At 35.3% G+C, this 19517-nt stretch overlaps 1 protein-coding gene across 7 annotated transcripts in view; it reads left to right on the top strand.

Moving 5' to 3' along the window:
- TTC13 (tetratricopeptide repeat domain 13) overlaps positions 1-19517 on the top strand; it is a 41173-nt gene that overhangs the window by 6684 nt on the left and 14972 nt on the right. For all 7 annotated transcript variants that reach the window (XM_062641899.1, XM_062641893.1, XM_062641892.1 and 4 more), the window contains exons 4-15: positions 2661-2731; positions 4963-5028; positions 5920-6012; positions 7164-7280; positions 8082-8192; positions 10730-10812; positions 13461-13602; positions 15007-15181; positions 15560-15716; positions 16863-16993; positions 17325-17457; positions 17959-18051. In XM_062641899.1, coding sequence (XP_062497883.1) covers positions 2661-2731; positions 4963-5028; positions 5920-6012; positions 7164-7280; positions 8082-8192; positions 10730-10812; positions 13461-13602; positions 15007-15181; positions 15560-15716; positions 16863-16993; positions 17325-17457; positions 17959-18051 — 1372 coding nt within the window. The remainder of the gene's footprint in view (positions 1-2660; positions 2732-4962; positions 5029-5919; positions 6013-7163; positions 7281-8081; positions 8193-10729; positions 10813-13460; positions 13603-15006; positions 15182-15559; positions 15717-16862; positions 16994-17324; positions 17458-17958; positions 18052-19517) is intronic.

Here is a 19517-nt window from a genome sequence, read left to right as displayed (position 1 = left end):
TGATCTTAATAAGCCTGAAAATACAGTGAGTTTTCTCTGGTTATATAAAGCAAATATGTGTATCTCTTCCTAAAAATCTTTTCTGCTTTGTTCTTTAGAATTCTTCACTATCTCTGCTTAAGCAAGTGTTCAAAAAGCTTTTGATTTAGTCCTCTTAAACAGTCTCAGCTGTTTCCTGCTTCCTTTTCTCTATAATTATTGATGATTAAAACTATTCAAACATCCAGAAATTTTTACCAATGGAATATGCTTTCTATCAAGCATAGATCTAATATTTGTCTTTCCCTTTCCACACACTCTTCCTGTCAATGCTTTTATAGGCTTTCTGAATTATGTCCTTATGCAAGCTGCTGGCTGATGTTTTTTCAAAGCATGTTCAGCACAGTAAATGAAGACATTTCAAATAGAACAGCAAGAAATACTTTTCTCAAAGGATGTGAGGAAGGACTTACTTGCACTGCTTCTCCTAACTGATGTCCTCTATAAGAAGCAGAGGTATTATGAGGCAGCAAAGAGATTGTTGAGAGTGTATGCCAAGGAAAGCAGCAGACTGTCTTATATATAAGAGCAAAGGGAGACTTTACTCATAAGTTGTCTAATGAAATTAAAGCAATTTTGTAGTATTTTGTTGACATAATTCCTGCCTTCACAGGAAAATTTGGGGCTTAATCTTTTTTGATATTCCTAGCGTTATCTATATTCATAGAATCCTGCAGGGAATACTAAACTTAAGTCCAGCAGGAAATATTTTATGTTTTTAGTATGTGCTCTGTAGACTTGGAAGATTATGCCAGAAGATCCCTATCTTCATGTTTGGCATTGTCGTGGTTTAAACCCAGTCAGGTAGCTTGTTCACTCACTCCCAGTGAGTGGTGCCGAGCTGACAACAATAGATCCGTGTTAGGAACGGGGAGGAGGATGGGTTGAGACAAAAACAGTCCAGCAACAAATTACTATCAGTATGTAAGGGAAAATAACAAGGGAAGAGAATACGATACCACCGGCCAAGAAAACGAGTTCCCCCCGGAAGCCCCTAATGTGCTGTGGTAAGCCCGAGGCGCCCCATCTCTGCCCCTCCTCCCTGGCAGAGCATGAGCCTCACAAAGTCCTTGGCCAAACCAAAATATCCTTGTTATCAGCTCTGTTCCCGAGCTGAAAGTCAAAACACTGCACTGCACCAGTTAACACAAAGGAAAAACATGACTGCTACTGCGGAACCCAGGACAGGCATGTAGGCTGACGCCTACCTACCCACTTGATTTCAAGTATGTCATAATGTAAGGAGCCTGGATCTTTCTTGTTTGTGCATGATACTTATAACTATTCTGAGAGGAAGTAGTGTGAAATGTATGGGGCATCCTGAAGCAAAGTTGGCACCTAAGTACTAGGGCTAATGGACCACTGTTAGCCCTAGACTTTTTCATAGTAGGGTACTTGTATTTTTGTAGTATATAATTAAAGATGAAAGATTAATCAAAGAATTAAAAGTTAAGAAGCTGATACTGCATCAGCTACTAGCTACCAATCACTTGCCATTGTTCTACAGACATAATCTATGACCTCCTCTGTTTAACCAAGAGTCTTGGATAAACAAAATAAACGCATTGTCAGCAAGACAATGGGTCTTCATTATGTTGCTTCCTCCACTTTTTTCCTTAATACTGGCATGGTTGAGTTAATTTTATTTTACATGCCAACTGTTCTGTGTGCTGGGATTGAAACTGTAAAGATGATACTAAGAACTGCGTAGTCTCAGAGAAGAATGAAATGAGGAAAATTCAAGAGCTCTTCAACCTGTCTTGCTCTGAGAGTTTTCTTCCCTTTTTTGACAATGCTGTGTCTTTGTACCAAGTGAAGCTTTTTCTGTGTTGAGGAAAAAGCTTATATTGCACAGAGTTACCTCTTCTGCATAATACAAATGCTCCAAGAATAAGTCAAACTCTAGATTAAATGAATTTCTTACCTGTCTTTCATTTAACTTTGTTCCTTTTGTAATGAACAGTGCTTAGTGACACTGCCAAAACAATGTGGCTCTGCCTGCATGAAAGATAAGTGTCTGTCCTATTAAAAATACCTGTGTTCCCACTGGCTTATTTATCCCTTCTCATGTTTGAGTAAGTAATTAAGCCAATAGGTGCCTCTTCTGCCCTGTCTGTGTGACTGCTAAAACTCATTAGGACTATGGGAAAGGTGAATTCCAGCTCTTAGTGCCACCATCAGCTGCTCATGTGAACTGCCTGGGGAAACGTTGTACTGTAACAGCTCTAGTCCTCAAGATACTTGTTTTTTTTGTGGGCAGTATAGACACATCTTAGTCCAGAGTTAAGAACTGAGAGATTAAAACATGCAACATGAAACAATCTTGAGATATTCAGCTGTCAGAACTAAACTTCAGTCATGAAAGCATAACCAGAGCTTTCCAGTCTTGTGACTTGACTGTGGTTTTTATATCTTCTGGAGAATATATGTCTCAAACAATGGTCTGTTTCTTTTTCAAACACTTGGCATCTGTTCCAAAGCAGGGGGATATGCATAAACATTAAAGCTTTTCAGAATTTTAATATGGGTAAAGATTCTGTGGTTTATGTATTAAAATGTATTTCAAAAAGTATAATCAAATGTTTTTTGCTGTTTTATTGACATTTATGATGTTTTGTTAGCAATTGCTTACGTGTTGATTGGCAACGGCTTGTATGATGAAGCTGTACGACACTTTTCAACAATGCTGCAGGTAAGTTTTCTGTTTGGACCCTAAAAAATCACTTTATGAAGTTATCCATTACAACATATGGCTTTACTGAATAATTCAGTTATGGATTTTAAAATGAGAGTAATTATTCTAAAATTTTTCTTTTTTTTTTCCCCTATGCAATAAGAATACTCCTTAAAATCAGGTGATTCAGTGTCTTGGTTATTTGCTGAGTATTTTTCTTATCTGTAGGAATAATCATTTTTTGGCACTGACAAAAAGAAAAAGCATCTTCAAAAACCTCACTTGGGCAAAACTGAAGTGTATTAGCCTCTTAATGTGTAGGCTGAGATATTTTAATGTGGACTTTTTGGGTGACAGCATGTTGCCAGTAACATTTGAAAAAAACCTGACAGATCACTTAGGACAGTGGCAAGTGGCACATTGTCTTCGTGATGATAAATGATTTTGTATGCTGGGTTTATCCTTCTTCAGTGGTAAGTATTTGATGAGTTTAATATATAAGTAAAATGTAACAAATACTTAAACATACACAGTCCGACCAAAGTAAAGAATCTGAGAAGCAGGTGACAACTCTTAAAACAAAACCAACCCAAACAGTTTAAAAGCTTCAACTAAAGCTGTTTTCAAAATACTATATTTTTATAGCTAAGAAGCTGAGACTATCAGGAGCATGGACCTGCTTTTTGATCTAAACTGCTTGTAACACACAAATGCAAGCTGAAAGTAGTAACTGCAAATACTAGCATGTTTGGGGGATTTGTTTATTTTTAACTCAAATGTGATATGGCTTGTACTTCAGTTGAGTTAAAGCATGGTAATTTAATGGAATTATTCCAAAGAATTTATCAGAAGAGCAGAATGTTTTTCTTGTTTTGTTTGATTTGGTGTTTAGCCATCTCTGATTTATTTTTTTTTTTATTTGTTTTAATGTGAGGGATTTTTTACTTTTTTTTTTTTTCTTTTTACCCTAATGAGAACCCCTGGTTCAAAAACTACTGGACTTACAAAGAGGAGGCATTATATTAAGAAGGAAGGAAACATGTTAAGAAGGAAATGCAGTATAAGTGACGATAAGCAAGATACAGTGATTAGAAAGATGTGAGAAATGTGTATATAATAGAATACCTCTGCAATGCGCACATCTCATTTGAAATTAATAAAATGCTTTTTCTGTACCTGAAAGGCTGTAAAGTGATTATAATTGTTCACTCTGTCTCTGTAAGCCATATGAAGTGAATTTAACAGAACAAAACAGCCTTGCTTAGCCACTGTGTTAAAAGTAAGGAGGTTACCTGAAGTTGACATTGGCAAATGTACACTCGAAGTCAGCTCAAGTCTGGCAAGGTGCTGGCGTTGGTGTGCCACATATATGTTGTTCTGTCAATGAAACAATTTGCTTCTTGGCAGTTGTCCCAGTTAAATGAGACCAGGCCTATACCACGAACAGTTGTAGCACAGCTGTGTTGGTTGCCAGTGTGAAGATGGTGTGATTCCTGACTTTTTCAGGGAAACTGGCTGCACTGGCATAGTTGTGCCAAGAAAAGCAGTTTTGCTGTTGTAGTTCTTCAAATTTGAATGGCAAACTACATTTGGAGTAAAGAACATTGCACAAGAAGTAGTTTCATAATGTAAGATACATCCCCCTAAGTGTCCCAGTTGGAAAGTCACAGACTTAAATCTAACCCAAGGAAGGTTTGTTTAAATTTTGCAAAACCGTTTTGGCAGGATACCTGCCCGAATACAAATTTCATCAGGATGTCACAATTTCCTGCTTCCCAATTTTGAATCTCTAATTTAAATTACAAATAAAACAAGTTTTGAATTGCTGAATTGCATGTTTATTATCACTTCAGTGATGTTAGAAGTCAGATAATTATCAATAAGGTTTCAGATAATGAGGGTTGGACAGCAGGCTATACTAATGTGCACATAGCTTCTGATAGGTGGTCCTGCCACTATAACTGCATTCTGTTTAGCTTATTTTCCAGACAAATACTCCAGAAGAATTCCAGTAAATTGAATTGGCAGTTGCAAGCATATAAAAGTATGGACCATGATATAGTCAATTTCTGTGCCTGACAGCTGTGATTGTTCATTGCTTACTACTTAAGATCAGCAGGAAATAAATACATATTGAAGAAAGATACTGTTTAAAAAAAGCAAAGAGCCAGCCCAAACCCCAAATAAGCACAAACTTCAACTGATTATTGTACTCAACTGATTATTGTGCTCATGTTTAATCTTAACAGGAAGAACCAGAGCTGGTTAGTGCAATTTACGGACGAGGGATAGCGTATGGAAAAAAAGGACTACATGTGAGTAGATAGTTATTTAAATTAATATCTTACTGAATTATTTGAATCCAAACTGTAAGAAGACCTGTAACAGGAGGAGCCAGTCTTGGTAGGTACATCCCAAAGTCTTTGTGCTGTCCCTACTATAATGATGTGTCCATCCCTTGGTAGGTGCTCCACAGGGGGAATCTAGTGGATCATACGCCTCAAGCCGTGGGCACATTTGCTTTGCTTGACTATGGAAGTGAAGCAGGGGTGCCAAAGGAGAACATACTCACAATTGTGAGCGGTGGATAGTAAAACTAGGAGTCACAGCCACTTGAGAGAGTTTTCTAATGAGACTGTTATATCACCAGTTTGGAATTAGTTTGTTGTTTTGTTGTTTTTTTTTTTCCAATTAAGTAACTACTTCCAGCCTACCATCTACTGAGAACAGTATAAAAATTTAGATAGACAAAAAGCTGGTGGCATCAACCTGTTTGCCAGTAGTACTTGATGTAAGTTACAGACAGCACTGATGAGTGCTCATTAGGCACTCACTAGTGGGTGTGAGAGTGTGTGTTGGAGTTCACGTGCGAACTTCAGCCAGCTTTGCTGCCAGGAACGGTACCTATGGAGCTGTAAACCTAATGTTTATTTACAGAGTTTTATGAATAAATTTAGAGGTACAGCACAAAGATGATGTGTACAAGCAAAGTTTATTTTTCATGTTTATAGCAGATAGGCGGGTTTTTTTCCAGCTATTTGTAGAATACCACATCTTAATGTGATTAGCAAAGGTGTGAAGCGTTTTTAAGGTAAACTGATAATTTTCAGAAACTTGAGCAATCTGTTTGTTGTTGTCCTTCAGTCTTCAGGAGTATATTACTTTAAATATGCACAGTTGTTTACCTTGTCTATTTTTCATTTCAGGATATGAAAAATGCTGAACTTGCTCTGTTTGAGCTCAGTAGGGTGATTAGTTTAGAACCAGATCATCCTGAAGTATATGAACAGCGAGCAGAAGTGAGTATTTTTTGTGTCTTCAGGTTTTTTGAGAAGTTGCAGTTATACAGTGTTTTCAATTATTTCTTCACTGATTTAATGACTAAAGCTCTTATCTGTGTTTTTTTGTGACCATTCCTCCTTTAAAAATGTGCACATTTGCTCTCACACAATGTAATTTGTGGAATGTTTGTTTTCAAAATGAAACATATACTATATGGAGTTACTATAACCAATAGAATAGCATATACAGTGTGTAGTGTTTAGTTTTTGACATACAATACAGCAAGATCATGTGGGTTTTGGTGTTTGGTTGTTTGGGGTGTTTTTAATATTATGAATCAAAATGTCACTTGAACCTTACCTGTTTGCACTTAGTATCTCCATATTAAATTTATTGTTAGGATGAACTGATAAAGTGCCAAACTTGTAAAGAATGAGTTTTTAATGAAATAGTTTGTGTTCGTATTTGTGCATAAAAGTTAAATATAATTCAGATACTTCTAATTTTGAAAATCCAGTTTTGTCAGTTACAGACTGTAAATTTCAAGAAGCAGCTTTGTAGACAAATCAAAAGCATAAACATTTATTAAATATTATTATATGCTTATAATTATCATAATTATTATTAATGATATTAAATATTATTATGTGACCTGGCATACTGTGCAATGTTAATTGCCATAATATGAAATTGCAATTCACAAGTTTCATGGGTTTAATGATTTGATAGTACATTTGTTGATAACCTTGATCGAAAAATGCAAAAAGCATTCAAATAATTGGAAAATAGAACATTTTCCTTTGGGGGGAAGAATTTTTAAAAAATACAAAGGTTTGTGAGTACTTTAATTCCATTTTCAGTTGAATGTGTTGAAATAACTTGAAATAGTGTTTTGCTTTGGCTGATTTGTTTTTATTTGGAATACTAGGTTCCTGTAGATGTTATTGGTGATGTTTAGGTACACTGAATGCAATTTTCTCAAAAAAAAAAAAAAAATCAGATTTTTCTGTTTGATTTAAAAGCAATAAGTACTGAAATTTATAGCAGAACTTCTCAGCAAATATGCTTACTCTGTTTCAGCTGAATCTGGAAAAGAATAATCTTCATATTTCTAAACCAAATCTATTCAGCCTGTTTGCTGTAAACTGTTTTTGTTTTATACTCTTAGATATTGTCCCCGCTAGGACGAATCAGTGAAGCATTGTCTGATCTCACCAAAGCTATTCAGCTGCAACCATCAGCACGGCTTTACAGACACAGAGGTACCCTTTACTTCATATCTGAGGTTAGTAGGTTTGGAGTGTTCTGTTTGGTTTTACTTTTATGGATGTTGATGAGTATTTTGTTGTTGTTTATCCCAGTTGTCACTTTTGTTCAAGAGCTTCTTTCCTATTTTAAACAAAATAAAACCAAAACCCCTGATTTCCCTGTTGACTTTGACAATTCAGAGGTATTCTTCAAGTATTTAATCTGCATATCTATTTAATACAGGGAATCAGAGGACAAGTACCTTGTATGCATATCTCAGATTGTTTTGTGTGTTTGAGGAGTAGGATAAAGGATTTTATTTGATTTATAACCTACAGCTGTATTTAAGGCGTATACAGCCTAAAAGGAAAACAGTTATGGCCAAGGCAATGACTGCTCTATACACTTAAAAAACACCAAACCCACACCACACAACAAACCAACCCTACAAAAATGCTAACGTTCCATTTTGCTATGTAATCTGTGTGTGGCTTTCTTACACTTGAATCTAAAACAAGTAACTTTATTTTCAAAGATTGTGTGAGTACTATATACTAGATTTCCCACTTCATTCTTCTGATTTCACTATACTTCCAGCTATTCTTCCACTTATTTTATTACTTTTTATATAGCATTTGCTGTAAAAGCTGAAAGTGTATCACACGTTCTTTATTCTTTGATGTTCTGACTGGCAGTTGACAATCGTTGCTGCTTAGCTCTGAGACTAACTTCATATGTTAAACAAAATTGTGTAGTTTACTTTCACAAAAATGAAAGTGTTTATTTCTCTTTATTGGTATGGAGTTTCATCTGTCATCTAAAATCTGTTTTACCACAGGATTATGCAACAGCCCATGAAGACTTTCAGCACTCACTGGAACTGAACAGGCATCAGCCTATAGCTATGCTTTATAAAGGCTTAACCTTTTTTCACAGAGGACTTTTGAAGGTAAAGCTACGTTAAATAATCTTTGTAGAGCAATACCATCTATTTGAAATTACTTCTGTAAAACAGTAGAAACATCATAGGTGTTGATACACATATTTTCTTACATAAGGAAGACCTTTTAAGGTAAAAGAGTTCAAGCAAAATGCAAATATGTAATACTTCATGGCATGACATGTAAATACTTCTGGCCTTGCTGGACCCTGGTAAATCAGTGGTAACCAACGTATTTATGAAGTGATTTGGAAAGTGTTTGTATTTGGCACCTCTGCTGATACCTGTATGGTTATATTCAAAATTTCTTTCCATGAAATAGGCTCCCTTAGTTTTGTGGAGGGGAAAGGGATGAAGGGCAAAGTAATTTTGAATTCTTCTTCAGATGAGCTAGAAAGTAATCAAGGAAACTGCTGATAGAGAGCATGTGTATTTCAGTTATATGTAGATTCTGAAATGCTCATATCTAAATTGAGGGAGCATAGTTGCTCCCTCAGTTTTTAAAATCAGCAGGGAAGTTCTTCCCATGCTTTCTTTAATGTTTCACCCTATCCTGACTCAAAACTTCTGTGTTTTAGGTGTAGTAATATTGCACCTGTTTCTTGCTTGTGAAGTCTTTAGAGATACTGCTGCACTTTTCCTGAGTGGAGAGTAATTAGATATGTTTCTGTAGTGGAAGCTTTTTTGTTTTGGTTCAGTTTTGGGGTTGTTTTGTTGTTTAATCTCTGCTACAGTTTGGGATTCATTAAGAGTTGTATGAAGAAATTCTGAAAGAACCTGGAGACAATCCAGGACTCCTGAATTTCAGCCCAGTGTCTTTCATGGGCAATCACTGCACGTTTTGGAGTTGTGTGATTTTTTTGTTTTGTTTTGTTTTTTTTTGTGGTGGTGGATTTTTTTTTTGTTTGTTTGTTTGGGTAGGTATTTTGTTTTTCTTGGTTTTGTTTTTTGGTTTTGTTTTTTGTTGTTTTTTTTGTGTGTGTGTGTGTTTTGTTTTGTTTTTTTTCTTTTAAAGCAAATAGGCTACTTTTCTATTTTCTTAGTACCCAGGCTGGTATTTTTTCTCATATTGTCAGTGTATGCTGTGAGAACTTCAGGCTGTCATTGAATTTGCTGTTTGTATCTGATTGCAGCCAAATGAAATACTTGCAAATGATAGTCTGATCGCATTTCTGATATTTGGTGTAGACAGCAGAGAGCCCAGAAAGTGATGGTAGAAATACAACTGAAAAGAATAAATAATGTCTCAATTTGCAAATTAAAAGTACTATTTTCTTCTTTCTGATATGGAGATAAACACAGTTCTGTGCCACCACATCCTTTCCTCCAATTTCTTTTCTCAAAGGAAGTGTCTTCCCTCTTTAGTGTTCAAGTTCTGAGACTGTGACCTAGTGGGTTTTCATTCCCAGGTACACCTTAGCTTCCAGTCAGGTTCAGACTGCCTCTTAAAGGGAGGCTATACGTGTCATCTGGTAGGTTTTACTAGGCTTGCTCAAAACCAAGATTTAGGGTTAGGTGGCAGAGTCTTCATTTTGAGTGAAAAGAGATCGTTGCTTTTGGGTCGTTGCTTTTGGGTCATTGCTTTTGGGAATAATCTTCTTGGTTTTAAAACTTATCTAGAGGACATGAGCCTATCAGTAATGGTAGGTAATTAACTTATATTTGTTACATTTTGTTCAGTAGATCATTTTTGTGCATAACATAGTGCTCAGAATATATTTGATAGTTTTTCTGAATAAGAATCTCTAAATTGGCTGAAGGTGCACTTGTTATTTTCCTTACAGCAGTTAATTTCTTGCACTATACACTTCAAATACTTTTCAGTCATTCTGTCATAATACAAAGCAATTGATTATTACACCCTTAATTCTAAGTCTTTATATTGCATTTGCTGATTTATACAGCCAGTCCAGTTCAAAAACCTGAGTTCTTAATCAAATCCTTTGAAGAGGAAGATTTGTTTGAACGTATGCATATAATTCTTTTAAGCTATTTTATTTTTATTATATTTTATGCACAGCAGCAGTACATACTATTGTGTGGAGATGATAACTTACTGATAATCTCTAAGAGAGTGGTTGCAAACTGTGCAATTAACTCAGAATGCAATAAATGCAGTGAAAGGCAGAGTACAGATTTGAAAGGAGTCTTTTGGGCTGAAAAAACTAAGAAGTGTATTGTGAATGAAGAAGGAAGACTATAAGGAGAGACTGCTTTGCCTTAGGGAACAGACTGAGCTTTGAAAACAAACCCTGGAGGGGTTTAATCTCTGTATTCTATTAAAATGCAAAAAGAATTGCTTATTCCTATGGCATATTAAACAAAGGAATTCTGGCTAAGCCTGTCATTACTGTAAAGAATGTTGCAATATTTCATTTGTTATATGATGATTACTACCCTATAGCTTTTGTAACAAATTCATGCTTTGTTTGTTCTTTCCAAAGATTTTGATGAATAACTTTAAATCCATGGCTAGTAACTACTGAGGATGCTAAAACTAAATGAATGCAGTAAATGACAAATGTTTTGTTGGTATCTTTCTGTAGGAAGCCATTGAATCATTCAAAGAAGCTCTGAAGCAGAAAGCAGACTTCATAGACGCATATAAAAGTCTGGGACAAGCCTATAGGTAATTGCATTCAGAAATAGCTTTAAAGTCAGTTTTCAGTCTGATTGTGTTTTTTAAAATACACTCTTTAAATTTTACATGTTTATTACAAAACTGTACAGAATCATATGTGTATTTGATAGTTCCTAAAGCCAATATGGCTATGTAAGGATGTGCTCAATATAAATAATTTCTAGGTTTGCTTTGTATTTTTAATTCAGTCTCCAGTAGTCTTCCAGACTCAAACATTAGGTAAGTAGCAGTTTTAAGATGTGTTTTAGGTATGCTAAATTATTTTTAAATTATGAGAATGTTTAATACAAAGTGTTAGTTCCCATCTGAGATTGTGCTGCTTAAATTTATGAAAAACTCATTGCATAGTGCATATTGTTTGTAAACTGCCAGATCCTATATCAATTAATTTCTCACCAAAGACATTTACACTTCTGAGAATTTAGCTGCTTTCCTCTATGGGTTATTCTTTATATGGACATGTAGGTTCTTAGCTATTGATCAGATAAAAATAGAGTCAATTCCTTTTTAGTAAGGTAACTAGTCAGTTTTTTCTTCTTTTACATATATATAAATAATTTATAGTTGAATAAAATGTATTACTTTAAAGGGGGTCTGCAGATAACCACTAGGGAGAAAACTACATGTAGTTTTTATGTAAGGACAAGAATGTAACATAGTCAGCAACTGCATATCTCTGCCCTTTGTATTTTTTTCCCCAACCTGCTGTGTCTTGTCAGCTTTTTAATCCTTGTTTTACATTTTTAGCTTTGGAAAGCACTGAACTATGTCCATAGATGCTGCTGCACTATAAATGGCTTTTGTATAGCAGGGGTTAAGTTAAATAGAGTTGGTGTGCAAGCATTGCATGATCATGTGCACTTTTTCTTCAGGCTTTATGTTTCCTCAGCATATTCACTGAAGACAGTGTCAGTTATTTTTTTTTTAATTTATTTTTCTTGCTTTGTGGACTTGTGCCTTACAGTATCTTAATTCTGAACTCAATGTAGAGTAACTGATTTCTTCATGAGTTTTTCTGAGATACTTGTTACTGTGGCATGTAAGTGCTTTCAAGGTGCTAAATAATAGTAAGTAATTTAGCCTGGAGGATGAGCAGTTGCCATGTGTTTCCAATGAATGCATACATGCTTTAAATTTTTTGTTTTATGTTTGGATGTGGGACTGCCTCTCTAGCTGATCAGTTGCTCTACCCTGTGCTCAAGAAACCTTAATCTGAAGAAGCTTTATTTTGAAGGAGACTAAAAAAACAAGCCTTAAAAAATGTCTAATTTTGCGTTGCACTGTTGTGGTACAGAGCGAAAGTCACGAGGCCAGAGGATGCCTAATCAGCTTAAATGTGTGGCTTTTCTTCCCTCTTGTCCTCTGCCTCCAGAAGTTTGCTGATCCTCAGGAAGTAATAGGGGAAGGAATGTAAAGAAATCCACCTCTGTTTTTTTTTAAGTACTTTATTTGCAAAGCACAATTACTCTTGACACTTCTAAATGCTCAGCAGTCAGAGGAAGCTAGAAGATGAATTGAATATTGTTTAATAACTGAGGACACTGTTACTAGTGACCATCTGTAAGTCTGAATCACTTTCCCCTGAACACTCAGGTCTTAAAACAAGCAGAAATAATAATCCCAGTTCTCCAGGGCACTGTTCAGCTGTCAAATTATTCCTTCCTTCTAAAATCTCATATTTTAAGTTCATGCTTGCTTGCTTTCTTCTGCATCAAATAAGTTTCAAATACAATGCTTAAAAATACCTTTTAAAGAATTCTTTTTATAGTGGAAGTTGACAGTTCTTAGTCTGATTTATTCTTCTGTACAGCATGAGTTACAGCATTTTACTTATTAGTTGCTGTTTCAAATCTAGTGACTTCAGTGTTTGTGCGTTTATTTGAAACTAAAGAGCTGTGGTTAATTGCTGTTTTGTCTGAAAATCCTTTTTGGCAAATGTATTTATAACTAGTAAATCTTGTTTGTTTTTTCTAGCATTGCACTTGATTGGATTTGTTTAATTTGATATGGAAAGAATTTCATGATCTTAAACTTAAAAACCAATGTAGTGGAGAAAAAAAAAAAGAAGAAAAATTGTGTACTATTTCTATTTTAATTTTTTTTCCTTGTAATTTCTCTGGGGCTATTTTTCCTGAAAGCTGTCCTGCTCATGGAGTAATTTCAGTCAACACATTTTTAGTTAGTTTCAGCTTTTGAATACTATATGCTTTCTTCTTATTCAGCATTGAAATAGTTAGTATGTTTTTAAAAACATGTTTATATTAATGAGTTCAAAAGACCTGTCACAAATAATGTTTTCCAAGAACTTCCACTTCTGTGGAAGCTTTGTTTTTTCTAATTCCTGAAGAAATACCATTGGTATGTGTTTTTATGTTTTGTCTGCTGAGGAGATTTGTGGTCTTGGGTTGTATTTCAGAGTACCCATTTCTGGGATTGAAAAACTGTGCAGCTGTTCTGTTATTACCACTAAAGAACAGTTGCAGAATTACTGCTTTTGTTAAGGAAATTTTTCATTACAACTATGTTCCTCTTTAATAATACCCTCTTTGGACACATGAAACCAACTTTTAACAAGTAATTTCATTATCACCATTGCCTTCTGTATTCTTCACTTTCCACTTTACGGCATCGCCTAGAGAACTTGGCAACTTCGATGCTGCTACAGAGAGCTTCCAGAAGGCTTTGCTCTTAAACCAAAATCATGTTCAGACATTGCAACTCAAAGGAATGATGCTTTATCATCATGGTAGCTTAGATGAAGCAATAAAGAACTTTAAGGTAAGCAGCCCTAAGTAAACACAAAATTAAACTGCTTTAACAAGAACTAGTATCCAATAAGTGCAATAAAAGGGATAATTGGTAAAATTTTTCATTCTGAATGCAGGGGGGTTGGAACTAGATGATCTTTAAGGTCTCTTCCAACCCTTTACCATTCTAGGATTCTGTTAGCATTTGAACTAAAATTAATTATTTTTGTGAAGTCTGTCTTAAAAGATTTACAAAAACTTGTAGTTTTTAATTAAGAATGGAATTTTCCTAAAACTAAGATACTTCTTCTGTTTTATGAATTTTTACAACCAAGCTGTTTGAATTGCTTTATCTGTGTTTTGTTGTTTATTTGAGTTTGTTGTGTTTTGTGGTTTTTTGTGTTTGTTTGTGTTAAACTGGTAATTGTGGTTTTGCTAATATTTTAGTTGAAATCTAAAGCTTTTTTTGTATCTGATGGAAGAAGGACTGTAGTCCTTGTAATTTTAAGCTTAAAGTAAGCATACAGAGTTCCAGTACTTTATCTATTTTTTCTATTTTCTTTGTTTTGAAAAACTCTCTATGTTGTGATGCATTGAGCTTGTAAAAATGTGTGTGTTTCTGTAGGTAAACAAAATCTGGCCTCTTTTCATTGGCATTAAATAACCACCTCATTTTGTAGACCTGTGTTAATCATATGTCTGTATTATTAAAACAAGGAATGAAATAAGGTTCAGAAACCACTACATCCCTTTCTGAATGAGCGTGTGCTTATCCCAAGGAGAATGCTTTATGTGCATTATTGCATATTCACCTTCTGTAACACAGTTTGTAGATACTGGTGTAATTGAAAAGATATTTGAACTTCTAAGGTGGAGACCCTCTTCTGAAGACATGTAATTGCTAAAAGAATCACAGCATTAATTTTTGAATGATAAATATGAATTTGCTATGTGTTTTAACATAGAGTAAATAGTTGACTAACACAGTGTAATGCATGACCTAGTGAAGATATATGGATGAAAGAAATGGCAGAATATGTATGTTGAACCAGCCAGAAATTATTTGTTACAGTTACTGTCAGGAGTATGTTTATTCAACTAATGTGAAAACATGTTCAAGACCAGGTTGGACGAGGCCTTGGGTGATATGATTTAGCGTAAGGTGTCCCTGCCCATGGCAGGGGGGTTGGAACTAGATGATCTTAAGGTCCTTTCCAACCCTAACAATTCTATGATTCTATGATTTGTAGTTAGAGCAAACATGATCTATTTTCGTATCAACGAGAGTGTGATCCAAAGCATAGTTGTACTGGCAGTAATTGATCTTAACAATCAGTAAATGTTTTTATGCAGTCTTCTGACCAAACAGGTTAGTTTATTTGAAGATATTTGTTCTGTCTTGATTTATGAGTGTTTTGTTCTTTTAATCTCCTAGAGATGTTTACAGCTAGAACCATACAATGAAGTATGCCAGTACATGAAAGGTCTCAGCCATGTTGCAATGGGACAGTTTTATGAAGGCATAAAAGCTCAGACTAAAGTTATGTTAAATGATCCACTACCAGGTCAGAAGGCCAGCCCAGAATATCTGAAAGTGAAATACCTTCGAGGTAAGTTGGAATTGTTTTTCTTTTATTATTTCAATTTTCTGAAATCCTTCAAGAACTCTGAAAGTGCAAGCATGCTTGTAGTTACACCATTTTAAGGAAACCATCATACATTCTCATGAGCATTGTTTAGTGTGTCTCTTTAAAAAAACATACATTGATTCCTGTTTGTTCGTGCAGTCAAAAGCTAGGACCACAAATGGAAAAGAAATAGACTAATTTCTCTCTTGGAAATTAGCTAATAGCAAAATTAAATTATCAAAGAGTAATTACTTATTAAAGTCATGTTGGATAGTTGTCAAACATATGATTTGGGTTTTGTTTTTATGTAAGTACATAAATAGGCTTATTATGCAAACAGTATTTATTTCTTTCCTACAGAGTATTCTAGATACTTGCATGCGCATTTGGATACCCCTCTTTCAGAATATAATACCGATATAGATCTTCCTGGAAATTTCAAGGACCACTGGGCTAAAAGTCTTCCTTTTCTCATAGAAAATTATGAAGAACAGCCAGGGTTACAGCCACACATAAAGTGAGTTTTGTTTTGGGTTTTTAAAGCCTACTCCAAACATTTTTTTCAGTTTAACTTTTAAAAGTGCTATTCTGAAGTGCATTATAATTGATAAATGTTTAATGCTATATGAAAGTGTACACTCAGTGTGTAAATCCTTTTCAAAATCATAGGGGTTGGAGTTAGTTTAGCTCATAAACAAGGAAGAATGAAACTTAAGATTATTTTCTTCACTTCTGTCTTCACATTATCAGTAACATCCACAAAATGTTTCATATTCTGTGACCTTACTGAGTAAATATTCTGTTTATTTTCTTGTAATTAATGTTAAGGAATTGATAAGTTTGAGATTCTCAGTGTAGCTTTATGTAGCACCTTTATTAGTTTCTTGTTGCGTGTTACATTTTTATTTTGTTATAGGTGTAATTTCCTAAATACTTAATTTTTTTTAATGTTAGATGCATTTCAATGGGAAAAAGTATTCTCTGGAGTAACTCAGATAATGAGTATTTTAGATGGAGGGCGATTTCAGTCAACAAAGGGGGGATTTATAAGAATAGGCTTCAAAAATATGTAGCTAAAGGAAAGATAGCAATTTCTCCTGGTGTAGTCTGGTTTCTAGATATATTTTAATGTAGTCACTCTATCTGTGTAAAAAATAAAATTGCCAACTTAAAAATTTATGGCTTTTGAGTATATGGAATAGAATCCAACTTTTTAGCACACGAAGCTTTTACAGAATTAGAGGAGTTACAGAATAAGGGCTCTGGTTTCTGTGCATACTCTTTTTACTTAGTGTTTAAGTTCCTCATGGTGAGTGTAACATTGAAGGTTACTGTATTATCTGTGAACTTTATTTAGTATCACTTATAATGAGCAAGTCTGAAGGTGAGATACTGGTTGTGACAGTGGCCTGGCTTCAGACAGACAGTAAAAAGATCTGCTATTGAATTCAGTAAGACCAGAATTTCAGTTGAGATATTGAATGTAACTGCCATGTGCTGTGTAGGTTCAGTGGGGTGGGAGGAGGAATGAGTGTTCTTTATACTGCTTTTAAATATTTCTCACACAAATGGTGTTGATTATTAGACAGACAAATCTGTGTTTTACAACTTTCAGGACTTTTGTGCCAAGTTTTGTCTGATGCATATTTTTCTCCTCTATAAGAGATGTGTTATTTCAGAATTTTGAAAGCTATAAGCCTGATGTGCAAGAACTCATATGTGTAGCTGATCATCTGGGTTCCATGATGCAGTATGAGACACCAGGATTTCTTCCAAATAAAAGAATACATAGAGGTATAATGAAAAAAAAAAAAAAACAAACCAACCCCCAAACAATGTGGTGATAATTTAATGTTATACCTTTGCTGTCTGCAAATTAATTTTATTCTCTGTTCTTTTCAAATCAGATAAAAAGTTTAAAGTGAAAATAATCCTTATGGCAGCAGTTTCTTGTCCTAATTGGTGACTGGAAATCATAATCACCCAGATTCTATTGATGTTGGCAATTCTTTTCCTATAAATACATCACTTTCCTATTTCAGTTTTCATATGTGTAGCAATTTAAGTGTTTGGCTGTAATCTGTTTTCTGTTATTTGTCCCTCTATCCTCCTTCTGCACCCCCAGCAATGGGATTGGCCACTCTAGAAGTAATGCAAGCTGTGCAGCGGACTTGGGCAAACTCGAAAGTTCGAATGAATGGGAAAACCAGACTGATGCAGTGGAGAGATATGTTTGATATTGCTGTGAAATGGAGAAGGTAATGAGGGGGAAAAGAGAGAACAAGCCTTATGTCAGTTGTAATACTGATGCATACTTCAGTTAACCAAAGGGCTGAAGTCCAGATGAGAAAGTGCTTGCTACTTGCTACTTGCTCTAACTAGAAAGCCTTCTGATAAAGGAGAAGGAAGATTTAAGTACAGAAGTGCCCTTCTGAAAATACTCAATTCCTCTTGTTTTTTAAAAGAGGGAAAGAATTGGGAATAGCATTTTCTGGTCAAGGCAAAGCTGTGAAAAGCTGTTCAATATGTTGCAGTTTAGGCTAACAAATACAAGTAGTTTCAAACTCCAGTAACATAAAATGCATACGAGTTGTTGCTTTTCTTATGAAAATCGTACATGTGTTTCAATAAAATGTTCTTTTTTGTGATCTCTGAATTCTAGCTTTAGCCTAAAATTAGGCTGTGTGTGAACAAAGCTTGGTTAAAAATACTACATGGAGTGAAATGTATGCCAATATTCATGTCCTTTGTCTTTGTAGGATAGCTGACCCTGACCAGCCTGTACTTTGGTTGGACCAAATGCCTGCTCGAAGCCTTAGCAGAGGCTTCAATAATCACATTAACTTAATCAGGTAGGAGAGTTTTACAAAACAGCTTCCCCCCACACAAAGGGATTGTACCAAAACTTACCAACTGTTCACAAAACAGTGTATTAGAGTATCAGATTATTGGTTTGCTTTAATATTTATTTTATATTTTCTAATGGAACATTTGGGGTTTGTGCTCCTCAGATTTTCCTTATGACATTTCTCCTTTTTCCTGACTTTCAACTGTACGACTGAGTTACAGCAAGATGTAACTAGGATCCAGAAGATGCGCAATTTTATGTGCTGCTTTTAATTCCCACATCACCTATAAAAATTAAGTTGATCATAGTTGTAATGTTTCAAATATGCTTCTCAAAGATAGTGGCAGCAGTAATGACACAGTCCTATTTTACTAGCTTCAATACTAATTTATAGTAGAAAGGAAAAACATAGTTCCTTTAATTGTTTTCAAACCAGGCCAAAGTAAAAGCAGAAAAGACAAAACAAGTAAGCTGTGAAAGGTGACAGTTGCACTTTCAAACAAAGGTAAAATTTAAAAGATTCAACCACTGTTGTACGTTCCATCTTCTCCCATGCTGCAAGACTCAGTATTGTAGTCATGACAGTGCTACCTCCCAGGGAGTGGTAGAAGTATGAGAGACTCAATGTGGCAACATCACTGTCAATCACAGGAGCAGAGTGTGTTTGTGTAAGTAAATATGTAGCCAGCATTCATGTTATTTGCCTTCTTCACATCCTCCCTTGGGAATTATTAAATCTTTGATCTGTCATTCTGTTTTTGTATCTTTCTTTCTTTCTTTGAAAAGCTGTCGGGGAAAAAAGGATAAAGGAAGCAAAGCTTTCTTAAGAATTATTTCAGGCTGAGAAAACCAGTGATGTTCTGATGCTCACATACAGAGGCTAATACTTTGTCTACGCTCTTCCACTTTGCTGGACCCTAGCAACGTCCACTTTAGGGAGTGGGTGCAATTCAGCATTAAACTCCAATGCAGATCAGTAGTTGCTTTGCAGGATGTGCTGCTTCTTGAACAATCTTATGCTCAGGCTTTTGTCATCCCCCAAGCCAAGTGTTATGTTTGGGCTCCAAGCTCTGTCCATCTTTGTTGCTGCATTTTTTTCTTTTCACATGTATGATGCTATAGGGATGCTGGGGATGGACTATTCGTTAGGGACTGTAGTGATAGGACAAGGGGTAATGGGTTAAAACTGAGACAGGGGAAATTCAGATTGGATATAAGGAAGAAATTCTTTACTTTAAGGGTGGTGAGGCACTGGAATGGGTTGTCCAGGGAAGTTGTGAATGTTCCATCCCTGGCAGTGTTCAAGGCCAGGTTGGACAGAGCCTTGGGTGAGATAGTTTAGTGTGAGGTGTCCCTGCCCATGGCAGGGGGTTTGGAACTAGATGATCCTAAGATCCTTTCCAACCCTAACTATTCTATGATTCTATGCAGCAGAAACCACAACCATCTGTACTTTGAGATGAGGATGCA

The sequence above is a fragment of the Pezoporus occidentalis genome, unplaced genomic scaffold, assembly GCF_034315485.1.
Source record: "Pezoporus occidentalis ecotype Australia unplaced genomic scaffold, CSIRO_AGI_Poc_V1 ctg7, whole genome shotgun sequence".
Taxonomy (NCBI): Eukaryota; Metazoa; Chordata; class Aves; order Psittaciformes; family Psittacidae; genus Pezoporus; species Pezoporus occidentalis.
The sequence above is the reverse complement of the archived record's forward strand: the minus strand, read 5'-3'. Positions and strand labels throughout refer to the sequence as shown.